General features: G+C 31.3%; 1 protein-coding gene across 1 annotated transcript in view; it reads left to right on the forward strand.

Moving 5' to 3' along the window:
* The window catches only part of LOC105364133 (Chondroitin sulfate N-acetylgalactosaminyltransferase), a 161352-nt gene that overhangs the window by 141665 nt on the left and 5711 nt on the right, over positions 1-13976 (forward strand). Inside the window, exons 5-8 of the mRNA XM_011501997.1 lie at positions 6230-6717; positions 7516-7949; positions 8787-8969; positions 9916-10063. Of these exons, the coding sequence (XP_011500299.1) occupies positions 6230-6717; positions 7516-7949; positions 8787-8969; positions 9916-10063 (1253 nt within the window). The remainder of the gene's footprint in view (positions 1-6229; positions 6718-7515; positions 7950-8786; positions 8970-9915; positions 10064-13976) is intronic.

Consider the following 13976-nt stretch of genomic DNA (forward strand, 5'->3'; position numbering starts at 1 on the left):
TTTTTTTTTTTTTTTGTTTGATGAATAGCGTGGCGATATTCGTTCAAGTATTTGAAATAAAAATAATCGAATTCTTATGCAAGTAATTGCCTAGCTTTTGACTATTATTAAAAATACAAGATTGAATACTTCGATGTACTTAACATAAAAAGCCAGTGAAATAATCATTATATCACTATTAAATTTCAAAACATTATAGGAGACGATTTATTCGTAAGCTGGAAAACATTAACAAAAATTACAAAATAATACGTACATAAAATTTTCATAATATTCATATATAATACATTACAAAGTCATTTAAATGTATGTAAATATGTATTTAAGTATATTTAAAGTTCTATAGATAATATATTACGAATTCAGGATCTTACTCATCAAAGTTGATAAAGTAGAAAATATAAAAGGATGAAAGAGAAATTTATATACATATACATTTACGTAAATAGAAAATTTATAAAATAGTTCCTCGTATTAATGGTACTTTAAAAATATAGACATTGTTCGGTTAAGCAACCATATTTTTCAAATGTAAAAAATTAAAAAATGACATCCGACCTGAAGCGTTGAATTTGACTTTTTTATATTTTTTCATTCCAAATGTACCTCGAATATAGAAAAAAAATCGTATTTAAGAATATTATTTTTAAGACAAGTATATTTACAGTAATAATAACAATAATAATAACGATAATAACAATTGGATGCAAGAGATTGTATAAAATATTAAGTCGTTTCCTTTTCTCTCTTTTCTTTTTTTTACGTCAACAAGGTCGTAGTTGCCGAATACAGATTACAGTATTTATTTATCCAGAATCTATGCACTTGAAAGTGTATTTTTGAAAAAATGAGATTTAAAAAGAGATACTTTATAAAAAAATACCGAAATAATGTACATTAAAATTGATATAATCTTTACTATTATGCATTAATTAATAATTATTTCGGTCAGGCGTCAAAACTTATATACAATATTATTATCTTCCGTGATTATATTTAATAATAAACCATTAGCAGCACTAATTACTAATTAATTTTAATTAAAAATCCCACTTAATCTTTATTCAAATGTATCTCCTTCTTCTAATGTCTAATTGAAAATAATGCTTCGCTAAATTATTACAAATTTATAATTACCATCTAATAACTGTCAATAAATTATCTCTTGAAATTACTGTAAATTGATAATTACTATCTAATATTATAAATAAATTATGTCCTAAAAATTTTTTGTGCCTCTACCGATCGAAAAATCTACTTGCGTGCAAACGTCGTATAATTTCTTAAGAACAAAACAGATATCTTGCCAATTTTCTTTTAGTACGAGGCGCTAATTAAGCGAACTAAAATTGATCAGATGTAAGCACGCAAAGCTTCGCACATTAATCTTCATCTTCCGTATCAAGGAATGAAAACTGCGACGCAATGCGGCAAAAAGAAAGATGAGAATCCACCAAAAAGTCGTATGTACAGGTTCTTTCAATAGTGATTGCCCCGAACGAATTTTATTGTTGTAATTTTTCTGTATTCACTACACTTACATTTAAAAAAGTAAATGTCGAACAAAGAGAATAAAAACAAAAAAAAAAAGAAAAAAAAAACAAAATATGAAAAAAAGACACCATCTAGGCAAAAATGAAAATACACTGCATTTTTTCATTTTTTCTTATCTTTGTGCACATAATTTCACATATGAATAAACATTGCCTCCTTAAATTTCAAAGTACTACTTACTTTGAGCATATTGCGTGAAGGTATTTATGCAAAGAAGTAAAAGAAGGAAAGACAAAATTTTAAGTTATTTGGACTAACAATTAATTATAATTATTATCAAAGGACTTGAAAAATAAAAAAAAAATATATTATATAATTTTGCCTAATTTAAAAACTAATTCTGAAATTTTTACAACGAAAGTAGATGTCTAAGATAAAAAGATTTTAAGTGCCATTCTATACTGTTATCATTTGTTATATAATAAAATAGCACATAATAAGAAAATATTTTATTACGAAAAAATATTTATGAACGTTTAATATTTTTTTAGGCATTGTAATTCTCTATCCATGTTTTTTTTTTTTTTTTTTTTTTTTTTTTTTTTTTTTTAATATTTAAAATAGAATTCTGACATATTTCGAATAATTGTTAAAAGTACAATACTGATAAATGTTCATAAGCATAAAATTATTTTTTTCCTTGCCTCTTATGCATACTTTTAAAATTAAATTAAATATAAATTTAATCAGAAAGAAAAATAAGTTTTGAATTAAGAGTTGTCGTTGCATCAACATCTGGATTCATTGTTTGCTTTATCATCCGATTTTATGACTTTGGTGAAGATCGACTTCCAGTTTAAGAATTTTCCAGCTCGATAACTAAAATAAACTTCTTCAGCAACGCCCAAAAATTCTGGTATTTATAATTTGAAATTTCGACACGTTTCAATTACATCTCATTTCAGGTCTTTTCTATGTAGTTTGAATTTTTAAAACGCATAATGCATTATAAAACTGCTGAATCATGTAAGATATCATAACCAAGATGTAACAAAAGAAAATATGCATAAATCTCAATATTAAACGAGTTATGGATACATTCGTATTCACTCATCTCTTCAATAGTAATAACTAAGTCATGAATAATTATAATAAAATATGTAAAATATAGTTATAATTTATTCTTTATCCATCTTCTCAAATTTTACATGTTTTTCACATCGTTGAAAACAATGTAATAGATGTAAATATTTTAATATTTAATTACAAAATAATAAATAATTGAAATTAATATTCACGATGGTAATATTTATCATAATATAAACGTGTAATTTGCAATTTGTTTAAATGTGTTTTTTTCTTCTAATACGTTTATTGCATATATAATATAAACTTATTGCAGAAAGTACATACTTGTTGTTTTGAAAATATAATTAACAATAAAGAATATCCTCTGTTAATACAATCTTTTTTGAAGAATATTCACGTTTGATTCAATCATGATTAAATAAAAAATAATCATTGATTTTCACTACTCAAAAGCCTCTTATATTACGATCTGACGAATGCTGGATTCTATATCACTGATGTTTACTTAGAATTCTGAACTTTTTTGTATCCTTTAGTTCACGACAATGAAAATTCTATCTCTCTTTTACGAAAAATTCAACAAAAGTGTGACTGTCACATCGCCGACCTCTCTAAGCGCTACGAGATTACACTGAAGCAAAGAACGGTATAGATTAAGAGAGTATAAAGACTATAAAAGTCTTAAGATTCTACAACAACGAAAAAGTTCGTTCGTTTGTAAGATAGGGGTCGTTTTTCTTTCAATTCCTTTTCTTTTCTTTTCTTTTTTCTTTTGTTTTTTTTTTATTTTTTTTTTTTTTTTTACTACTCCCACTTCGGTTGATTGCTACTTTTCTACTCTCTTACTTATATGACTCCAAATCGCCGTGTAAAATCATAAATACTAACTAGCAATCGCCACGTAAGTAAACGTAAACGACTTGCTATCGTCAATATACTCTACTCTTCATCGAATATTAATTATTTTAAAATTAAATCGTAATTGATAGAGACGCAGCAAACTAAATTCTTATATATTAATTTAAGCATCTTTAATGCAATAATCATGCTGCAATGTTTATGTATACAGTTGTGAAGTATGCAATTCTTACATACAAAATGTCACTATACCCGATTTTAATACTTATTAGATTTCCATTTAAGAATTGTAATATAATATACAAGTTTTGATTGTAAATTTGTAAATTTAATAATATTGAATGACAAATGAATTTGAGATGTTAATTTATTTAGTGACTAGTTCAAGATAAATTTCATTAAATCTAATTGAATATTATTGGTTTGCGAGTTTTCTATGGCATGTCACAATACTTACAAACGATTTGTACAACAAATACTTAAACTCTGCATTTAGAAAATCTAACTTCGTTCATTTTACTATTTAATATTAATTAATACATCGATAAAACCAATCAGTGCGCTAATTAAAAAAAAAAAAAAGAACAAAAAAACAAACAAAGAAAACAGATTGTGTATATTTTACAGATGCAAGTAAAATAAAAATTTTTCGTCATATATATATATATAATTCCGAGCAGTTATTTGAATAAAAAATAAAAAAAAATTGTTATTAATTGTAAAATATTCGTTATAAAAGATACTTATTTTTAATTATCGGCAAAGTATTAAAGATTTTATTTAGAGAGAAATTAAAGAACGTTTGAAGAAAGTTTAAAGCGATTCTTCGAAAGCCATTAAAATATCGAAAAGGCATCATATATACAAACGCAGACAAAGTAATAGAGAGTGGGAAAGGGCGCTATTACTGAATACCGAGTGAAAAGAAACGAAGAACCTGCGTATCGTAGCGTGAAGGGTTGAAAGTAGCAGTAATACCGTTGTTCAGGGACTAGAAGAGAGCTTGAAATTTATGTCTGAACGTTACTGGTTGAAATTCCTTTCTAAACTGCAAGTTTTTATCGCTTGCGCGTTCCCCGTGGACTGATAATCCTCTCTCACTCTCTCAATCACTCTTTTACCTACCTCTATTTATTCCTTTTGATTTCTCTCTATGATTACGAAGCTAAAGCTTTCAGTAAACAATGTCATGTCACCAGTCATACACACCAGATGATACTTAAGTGAGAAAAAATAGTGATTGAAAGAACCAGAAGAGAGCAGAATCGCGGGGCTTGATTTATAAAAGGGGTAAAAGAGTGTGCAATGCAAAATTTGAAACATACATGTGAGGATATGAAAGAGACAAAATAAATTCGCGGCTTTTTTAGTTAAAGAAAAAAATGGAAAAAGAAGGAACGAAGAAGAAGGAACGAAGAAGAAGGAAAGAGTAGAGGTCGGGGAAACCGAGAAAACAGAAGCGTGACAGGATGCGTAAAGCCGTAAAAAATGTTGTTTATCGGGAAGAAGGGTGAGCTGACTTTTTTTATTATAACCTAAAGCATCTGTGTATTGGATTTTTTTTTTGTTTTTTTTTTTTGTTTTTTTTCGTTTTTTTTTCGTTTTTTTTTTTGTTTTTTGTTTAGGCGTTATGTTGTATATAGAGGACGAATAGAGTCTTTGTTAGATTCGTAGTAATGGCAATTGTACTTCCTGCTCTCTTTCTTGCCAACTCAATATAAGATTCCCATCGTAAAAGCCATCGATTTTACTGCTGTGCTATAAAGAAGTTTCGTTCTTTTTTTAGGGGAAAACGTTCTTTCTTCAACATGTATACTTTTCTTCTAGAGAAATGTGAAATGAAGACAGAGAAAGAGGGAAGCTAAGGATATGTGTATATGTAAGAGGGAGAGAGAGAGAAAATTCGATAGATAGATAAACTAATAGATAGATAGAGATGGGGAAGAAATGAAAAATAAAGAAATTGAAGAAGAGGAGACCGTGTTTCTTTCGATACATCGATAATCCTTTGCTAATTCAAGCAATTGCTCTAAAATGAAATTTGAAGATTCTTGTTTCACTCCGTTTCATACAATACAATCTCCATTCAAATAAAAAACAAACAATTCAATTTTATTTCAGTCCATAGTTTATACAGATGTTTGACAATGTAATTTTCTGATCATATTTCCTTAATTATTATACGTATGTGAAATCATTTTACATTTACTCATGTAACAATACTACTTCATCGACTTTAAATCATATAGAATTTGATTATTTGTCAACATTTATCACACACACACAGACACACACACGCACGCACACACGCACACACACGCGCGCGCGCGCACACACACACAGATTCGATATATTTGATATCTACTATAGGTAGCCGATTTTCATCATATAGTTTATTTATAAAATATTACTTAAAAACGGAAACTAGCAAATTGTACTAAGTTTGTAATTCTTAAATTGTAGTTATGAATATAGTCGTAGCGCCTATTAAAATTTATTTATTTTGTTTAATAATTATTGCTAGCCTATTAACTCGGATGAATATTTGTATTACCGCTTTACGTACATGACGTTACGACCGTTACAATTAAAAGCTTATACCGACGCAACAGTATCGTCGTCATCTGAAATTCTAAATTCACATTAATTAATACATCAAATCCCTCATTGTAAGCACAGCATAACAATCGATTAATCGCCATTCAATAATAGTAATAATAATAATAGTTGTAATGGTAAAGTAAATCAAAATATTGACGCAACAATAATAATTTCGCTTATTTCACAGGCGGACCACCGGGTCACGGCTATGACACGTCGTCAATGCTAAATAGCAGTGAAATCGGTGACTGCCTGGCCGCTCGACGACAAGTCGATCAAGCTGAAATTACCCAAGGACTTTCGCTCAATAACGAGTACGAGCTCATAGCTTTTAGTCACTTTACCGTCTCGCGACTTTATCCCGTGGATTTGGGCCTCGGTAAGCGCGTCGTTGAAAAGCCCATTGGCTTCAAACGCAAGGATCTTAACGAAGCCCTACTCAAGGCCGTTGATATCCTCAATCGGAACGCATCGATTGTTGGCTTCCAGCAGTCAGGGACGGGGACCATGTCCACGGTTAGATACAGCGAGGACGATTTCCTCGAGGGTCTCTATCGCATTGAGCCGACCACGGGCACCCAATACGAGATGTATTTCAAAACGAAGAATCTTAATAAAAGCACAGCGCAAACAAGTTCCCAAGGCCAGAGTAGTAGCGGTGCTGCTGGACCGCAGGTAAGAGCATTATTATAAAAATTAATTGTCATCATCCGTATGATTGATGTGACCACTCTGATGGTTAGTTTACGTGAAATCGCGAAAAGACAATAATGTTGATCCTGAGTATACTTTACGTCCGTCCTTTTATTATTATAGATCTACTTAGAGCAATTGGGTTTGGGGCTAAAATCTTAAATGGCTAATTCTGACTACGAGAATTTTATTGGACAACGTAATTGGTCCGAGTATCATTATTAAATTCCAAACGACTTTTTGAAGTTCATACGTTCATTGACACTATTAGTATTCAACTTGCATGATGTATTGTTTCATTAGTTACCGTGTACAGAAGCAATTTATTACAATCAATAGCGACGAAAACATAATTTAATATAATTTAAGTTCTTAATTTAAAAAAAAAAAAAAAAAAAAACGAGCTTTCACACACAGACGATCATTTGTTATTCTCTAATTATTAATATAAAAGTGTCAAAAATTCCTCCGTCTCACTCGCGATATCGTGTGTATGTGTACGTGTACGTGTACGTGTGTGTGTACGTGTGTGGAGGGGTGGGGTGGGGTGGGGGGATTTTCGTTTAAAAATATCTTGTAAAGTATTAAAGATTTGAATTATAGATTATAAAGCTCGTGTCCTATTGTCAAGATTATCCAATAATGTTGCGATTACGATAATGCTATAACGGCGCATAATCATAGTCTCAGAGTGTATGATGATTTTCCGAATAAAAACGAAGGTGGAGAGTCGTGAGCTTCATTCTTTATAAAGAAATGGTCTTTTGCATGCCGAAGCAGAGCAGTTACACGAAGATTACGCTAATGAGGCCGTACGCGCCGATTCAGTTCGTTGGATTGGAGAAGCAACAGCGCAGTCGTGAGAAGGAACTCATCCATATCATTTTACCGCTTTCCGGGAGGACAGGCACCTTCCAGAGCTTCATGGACAAGTTTGTGAAAATCGGGTTGAAGAACGACCGACGGGTACACTTGACAGTCGTCTACTTTGGCACGGAGGGTCTGAGCGAGGCCCGAGCCATAATGTCGAGAGTTCTGATGACAAGGGGTAGTGGCGGAACTAATCAGAATCTGAGACTTTTGGCGCTGAATGAGACGTTCTCGAGGGGTAAGGGCTTGCGAGTGGGTGCGGAAAGGGCTTGGGGCGGTGAGAAGGATGTACTACTCTTCATGTGCGATGTAGACATCGTGTTCAGCGCGAGGTTCTTGGATAGGTAAGTTAGTTTATATCGGATTTGGAAGTCAGTGGCGAAAGTTTGATATTTCAGTTTTGTGTGAATAAAGTCAATTGATTGACACTAGTCGACCGCATTCATGAGACGATCTCTCGATTATTAGATCATTAGATTTATAACCGGCTACGTGGAGGATTATTTCGAGCGTAATATTACCATGTCTTAAGACAAAAAAAATCTTGCAGATTTTTGTAGATGATGTATTCGTACGAATAAGTATAATAAACTAATAAAAGAACATTTCAAGTATATTTCTTTATTATTCTCATTAGAATAGCTATCTCGAAGGATATTCACTTTTTTTCTTTTTCTTTTTCTTTTATTTTTTTTTTTTTTTTTTTGCTTTTTTTTTACAACAACCATAGTAATACGACCATTTTATATAAAACCAGAAACTTTAATAATTTGGTTTGTTTATAACTAGAGTCCAATACTGCTTGGGATTAAAGTTTTTTTTCTTTCTTTACTATTTTCATTATTATTTATTTATTTATTCACTTTGCTTTTTTGCAATTGTTGCATTGATATCATTATTTATTGATTTCATAACTCTGCTACGATACTCTTCGACTAACGAGCAATAAAAGCAGTTGAATATCAAAATTTAATAATTTTAATTATTTTAGCGACTCTATAAAGGTCATAAAATTCAATATCGCTGTTAAATAAAATTAAAAAAAAGGTAGAGAGGAGAGTGCCGGTGTAGGATATCGGGAACAATTAAACTTTCTAGCCTCGAGTGAGGTGCAAATATTAGACGCCCGATGTTGCTTTTTATTGGCCGTCTTTCAATGACGTATTTATTTTGTGCCTCAGGTGTCGATGGAACACAGCCCCCGGACGTAAAGTCTATTACCCCATTGTCTTCAGCCTGTATAATCCGCACGTTGTGTATACACTGCAGGGAAGAGACGTGCCTCCGGAAACGGATCAGCTAGTGATCTCGAGGGATACGGGATTCTGGCGAGATTTTGGTTACGGAATGACCTGCCAGTACAGGTGACCTTATACACCTTAATCAACTAGCGAGCGCATAATGTATTTGTCCGGCAACACCCTTAGGATATAATGGATCAGGCCGAAAGTTACTTGCAGAGTGTTGCATGGCCATTTTCATACTTTATGTTCGATTTTAACAAAGGTCGTTCATTTTGTGTTTTCTCATACTTTTCTCAAAATTATATGACTGTCATCCAACAATGTCATTTTCAATGCTATCGGAAATTTTTACGTAAACTTAAATTTAAATTCATATCTCCGGTTAAGCTATATATATATATATATATATATATTTTTTTTAATTAATTTTTGTCATTGTAAATTTACCATTAAAGTTCTTTCGCATATCTAAAACATGCATTTTATAAATATAAATCATTTTATAGCTTCAATTCAAATAATTTTTTTTAAATACAAATTTACAAACGAATTTATTGAGATGCGTATAATATTTTTATGTTTCCTTTAAATTTACAATTTTAATAGGAAGTAAGTTTTATCGGGAGGTACGATATATAAATAAATAAATATATATATACATATATATTTAATAATAACAGCAATATGCTTTCAATATAATTAAATGCACTCCTGTAATATCACAACATTTTATAAATTCCCGGTCGTATAAGTAGAATAATAATAAAGAATAAAATTCATTACGATATTGATTATTTAAATAAAATTTTTATTAATTTTCGAATGGCTGAAGTCATATATATTAAAATTTGTTTTCTTTCAACGAGTCACAAATCAACTATCAAACAATTTATTATCTTTGATTAATAATGCCTCTTTAATTATCTCATTTTATTTATCGTAATGAAAAGCACTAAAGTAACTATCGTGCATATTATTATTATTATTATTATTATTATTATTATTATTTTTATTAATATTGTAAAAAATAAGTAATTTTTTGAATTCTTTGAATTTCGCCCGGTAGGTCGGACTTCTTAAGGGTGCGAGGCTTCGACGAAAATATTGTTGGCTGGGGAGGCGAGGATGTAACTCTCTACCGCAAGTACGTAAAGAGCAATATCAAGGTCATCCGCGCCACCGACCCCGGAATATTCCACATCTGGCATCCAAAGGTACAACCGCATTTAACTTTTCATTCTCAAATTTTGCAAATTTTTTCCAGATCAGCCTTAAAAAAGAGAATCGCTATCGAAACGAGCGATGCTGCAAAATCTACTCTTATCCGTCGCACAAAAATTCCCACCCCCGTGGTGCCATCCTTGGTACATCCGCAGAGTCGCGTCGGAAGTCAAAACTTTCCGCGGCTGTAGTTCGTGTTTAGTGTTACTATTATTTCCGTTTGACAGATTCTGGCTCGATGTGGTACGAGAGAGATGCCAACAGTATATGTCGGCTTCTAGTGCGTATTACGCGAGCGATTCATTCTTTCTGACTTTATCGCGCGTGAGTTGGAAATGCAGTGCAGAGACGATGTTGGCTTTCCTGAATTTCCCGACCCCTAGCTTCTTTCAGCTCTTGCTTTAGGATTCTCATGCTCAATGATGCGCCACTGCACTCGTGGTAGATACGCGCGCGTTCGACGACGACTTTTAAAATAATTTTTCAATCATTAAATCACAACTTTTTTCATATCGCCTGATTTTATTCGCGATTCGCTATGGATTGACGAGCGCAGCTTTTTTAATTGACATTGATGCAGAAGTTATTGTTAGCTTCTATTGGTAAATTTAAGAAGGAAACTGTGACAGAGTAATTAATATTGATTCATGTGTTTCTGAAATTTAGGTTTTCTAATAGTTAATAATTTGTGTAATTTTATTAGTGAAAAAATGCAATTTCTTCATATTACAATGAATCCTAAAGATTTTCAATTATATATATATATATATATATATATATATTGAAAAATTTTATTATTCCTTTGATTTTTTAAATTTATTAAATCAGCAATTATACATTGTTACATTCAGAATTCAATAAAACATACTTTTTACTTTCTTCCTTCACCGATGGGAGCTTCAATCGAACAGAAATACGACATAATAAGATGGTTTGATAATGTTAATTATAGTACTGCTTATATAAAGAAAATTTTAATTATTCCACAAGCATTAGTAACATGAGAATTATAAGAACATTCATTAAAATAAATTTTCTGTAAAAATAAGATTTCTTACTACTAATATAATTATATAGAGTCGTTAGAAATTTACAGCTTCGGAAGATTTTAATATGATAATATTTATGCGGCGCAAAATCATACTAAATTGACAAGTGTTGATAAAAATTCTTTGTTATAAATTTATAAATACAAGCTATCAAATCTCCATACATACGTAGCATTGATAAATGACAAAGAAACAGTGTTGCCGTCGGAAAATATTTTTCATGATGCATCTCGGTAGTTTTTGTTGACCCAGATCTGTCGTCCCTTTCGATTACATTTTCTTGCAATTGCAAAATGCACTAGAACATTTCGTGCAATTACACGTCGACATTAGTGCCACCGGAGTGATTATTAATACTTTATGTCGTGTCTAAAAAATTGAAAATAGAAATATTAATGTTTTCACAGCGCGTTATCGTGTTGTTGCAGCAAGAAAAGTAATGAATCGACAAAATAATTCACGCAATTTTTATCCCTGATTTTTAATGAAAAAATAACATTACAAATATTACATTTAAATATGCGCGATATAATATTTTTCATTAATTTCTGAATAGTTGATAACATAAATTATTGATTATATTAACTGACATAAAATTGTCTAAATTAAATATTAATTTCTTATTTAAATTTTCGGCCTTATTGATAAAAAAAACTTGGTAATAATGTATTTGCTATTAGTTTCCATGTATCATACATCAATCACATATAATAATTTATTTATATGTATATATATATATATATATATATATATATATATATATATATCATACATATGTTTTAGGATAATAATGATACTGCAATTATTGAAATTAAATTATATTAAATGGATATCGCTCATACATGACGCATCGATCGAATGTACTTTATTTAATTTTTTAGTGTAATAATAATTAAAGAAATATATTTACTTAAACGTGGTAGTTTATAGAGACTGTCTTTTTTTTTATTTTTTTATTTATTTTTTTTTTCTTTGATTAGTCAAAACTTTCTATAATAAAGTGAGGCAGAATCAATTGAGATCTACGAGGATGAAAAACACGTGCACCTATCATTTCATAGAGATAACACGGCACTTTCGATGTCTAGCAAAACTTATCGCAAACACGCGTAAACTCATAAGGATTAAAACAATGGCATCGCAGCCAACGGGTGCCGACCTAAGGGATATTTGCAAGTATAACGCGATTAGGCGAAAGTTCAGTGCGCTAATAAGCCGGTAACCGATTGAATTTAGCTGTCGTTTGGCGACAAAATCGAACGAAAAGTGGGCGGAGATAAAGAAAACGGAGGCGAATCGTCGACGGAGGATAAGGATCGGGTACTCGAGACGATGGCCTGCATGCATCCCTCGACGACAGCGAGGGACTTCAACTTTCACGCGATTGATCGCTTTTCCTAGTTACCTTGCGGCTTATAATGCTAATAAGTTTTTCGCCACTTTATCTGATCGGAGCTACGACGCGTGCATAGTTAGAGGATGCGCTTTTGATTGAAGAATTTCGTAGATAAGTGCTGATTAAAAGTTTTTAACAGCCTCGGCATGGAGGAAAAAGTTATGAGAACGCAATTACGAGAATACGAGATTGTACATACATATTTGTGGCTATTACTCGCCGAATATGCATACACAGGTTAATTGAAATGTTAGACTTATTGGTCGTAAAACACGATGAAAAGTAAATATAAAATTTCATTTTTAAATTAGAATGTTCTCTATAGTTATAATATATTTCTAAAGAAAATTCTTTTTAATTTCAAACCAAAGTTGACTTTGAAACAATTTTTTTTTTTTTTTAAGCTTTGTTCAATATTCTCAATATATGTATGTATGATCGATCCATACTCGATGTACGATGTATTTAAAATGAACTACAAATTAAAAAAAAATATATATATATATATATATATCAAGTTTTAACTTAAAGATCATTGTGGGATATAACAAGATCCGATTTATAATTTCTTTTTTATCTACGCCATATACAAAATTATTATTACGAATTTTTATAATTATATTTATATATCAGTCGATGGATATTGTGTATGAAAATTTTTTAATTCAAATGTATCACAGGATAAGGCAAAAAAATTACTACACATTCTTTTATTCCTAAATCCAAGAAAGTACTTGAAATATATATAAATACCGTTGAACTCATAGATAATAAATATAATTGTTTAAAACTCTCGCATATGAAATCGCCTAATACCAACATAATTAAATCCCAAGATACCGTAATTTATCAAAGCACCGTAATTACCAGGACGATAATGACAAGCTCCTTTCCCCTTCCACAAATATAGGATTGTTGGTTAGCGATAAAGGTAGAGGGAGAGAGAAAGAGCAGTATTATCCACTTAATACCATTCAAATCCCTCTCCCACTATCCATCGCTACTCATTTATCTTTGCATTCGCGAAATATCTTATCTGCACTGTTTAGTAGTCGAATTACTTGGAGAGATAGTCGGCTATCTCCGCAGGGCAGTTATATAGAAAGGAAATTCCAGTGGACTTGGTTGCCCGACTATAAATGCATCTCGACTATTAATAGATATCCGATATGGCTTCCTCAGACTACAAAACGAACAAAGACGAGGGAAACCATTGGTAATGTTCGACGGGAGTGCCGGTGGTAATTACGGCGTTCGGCTCCGGAGAAATAGTTTGCCACTCCATGACCTCTCCCCCTCCTCCTCCACCACCTCCTCGTCCAAATCCTCATGCTCCTCCTCGATGCCTTCGACAGGGAGAAAACTCTTCTCAGCTGGTTTATATGAAATTCCGGATTAACAAGGCATAAGGATGAGGGGATGGCAAAGGATGATATCTCCAGAATATCTACAAGACTAAAA

The sequence above is a fragment of the Ceratosolen solmsi genome, unplaced genomic scaffold (genome assembly GCF_000503995.2).
Source record: "Ceratosolen solmsi marchali unplaced genomic scaffold, CerSol_1.0 scaffold23, whole genome shotgun sequence".
NCBI lineage: Eukaryota > Metazoa > Arthropoda > Insecta > Hymenoptera > Agaonidae > Ceratosolen > Ceratosolen solmsi.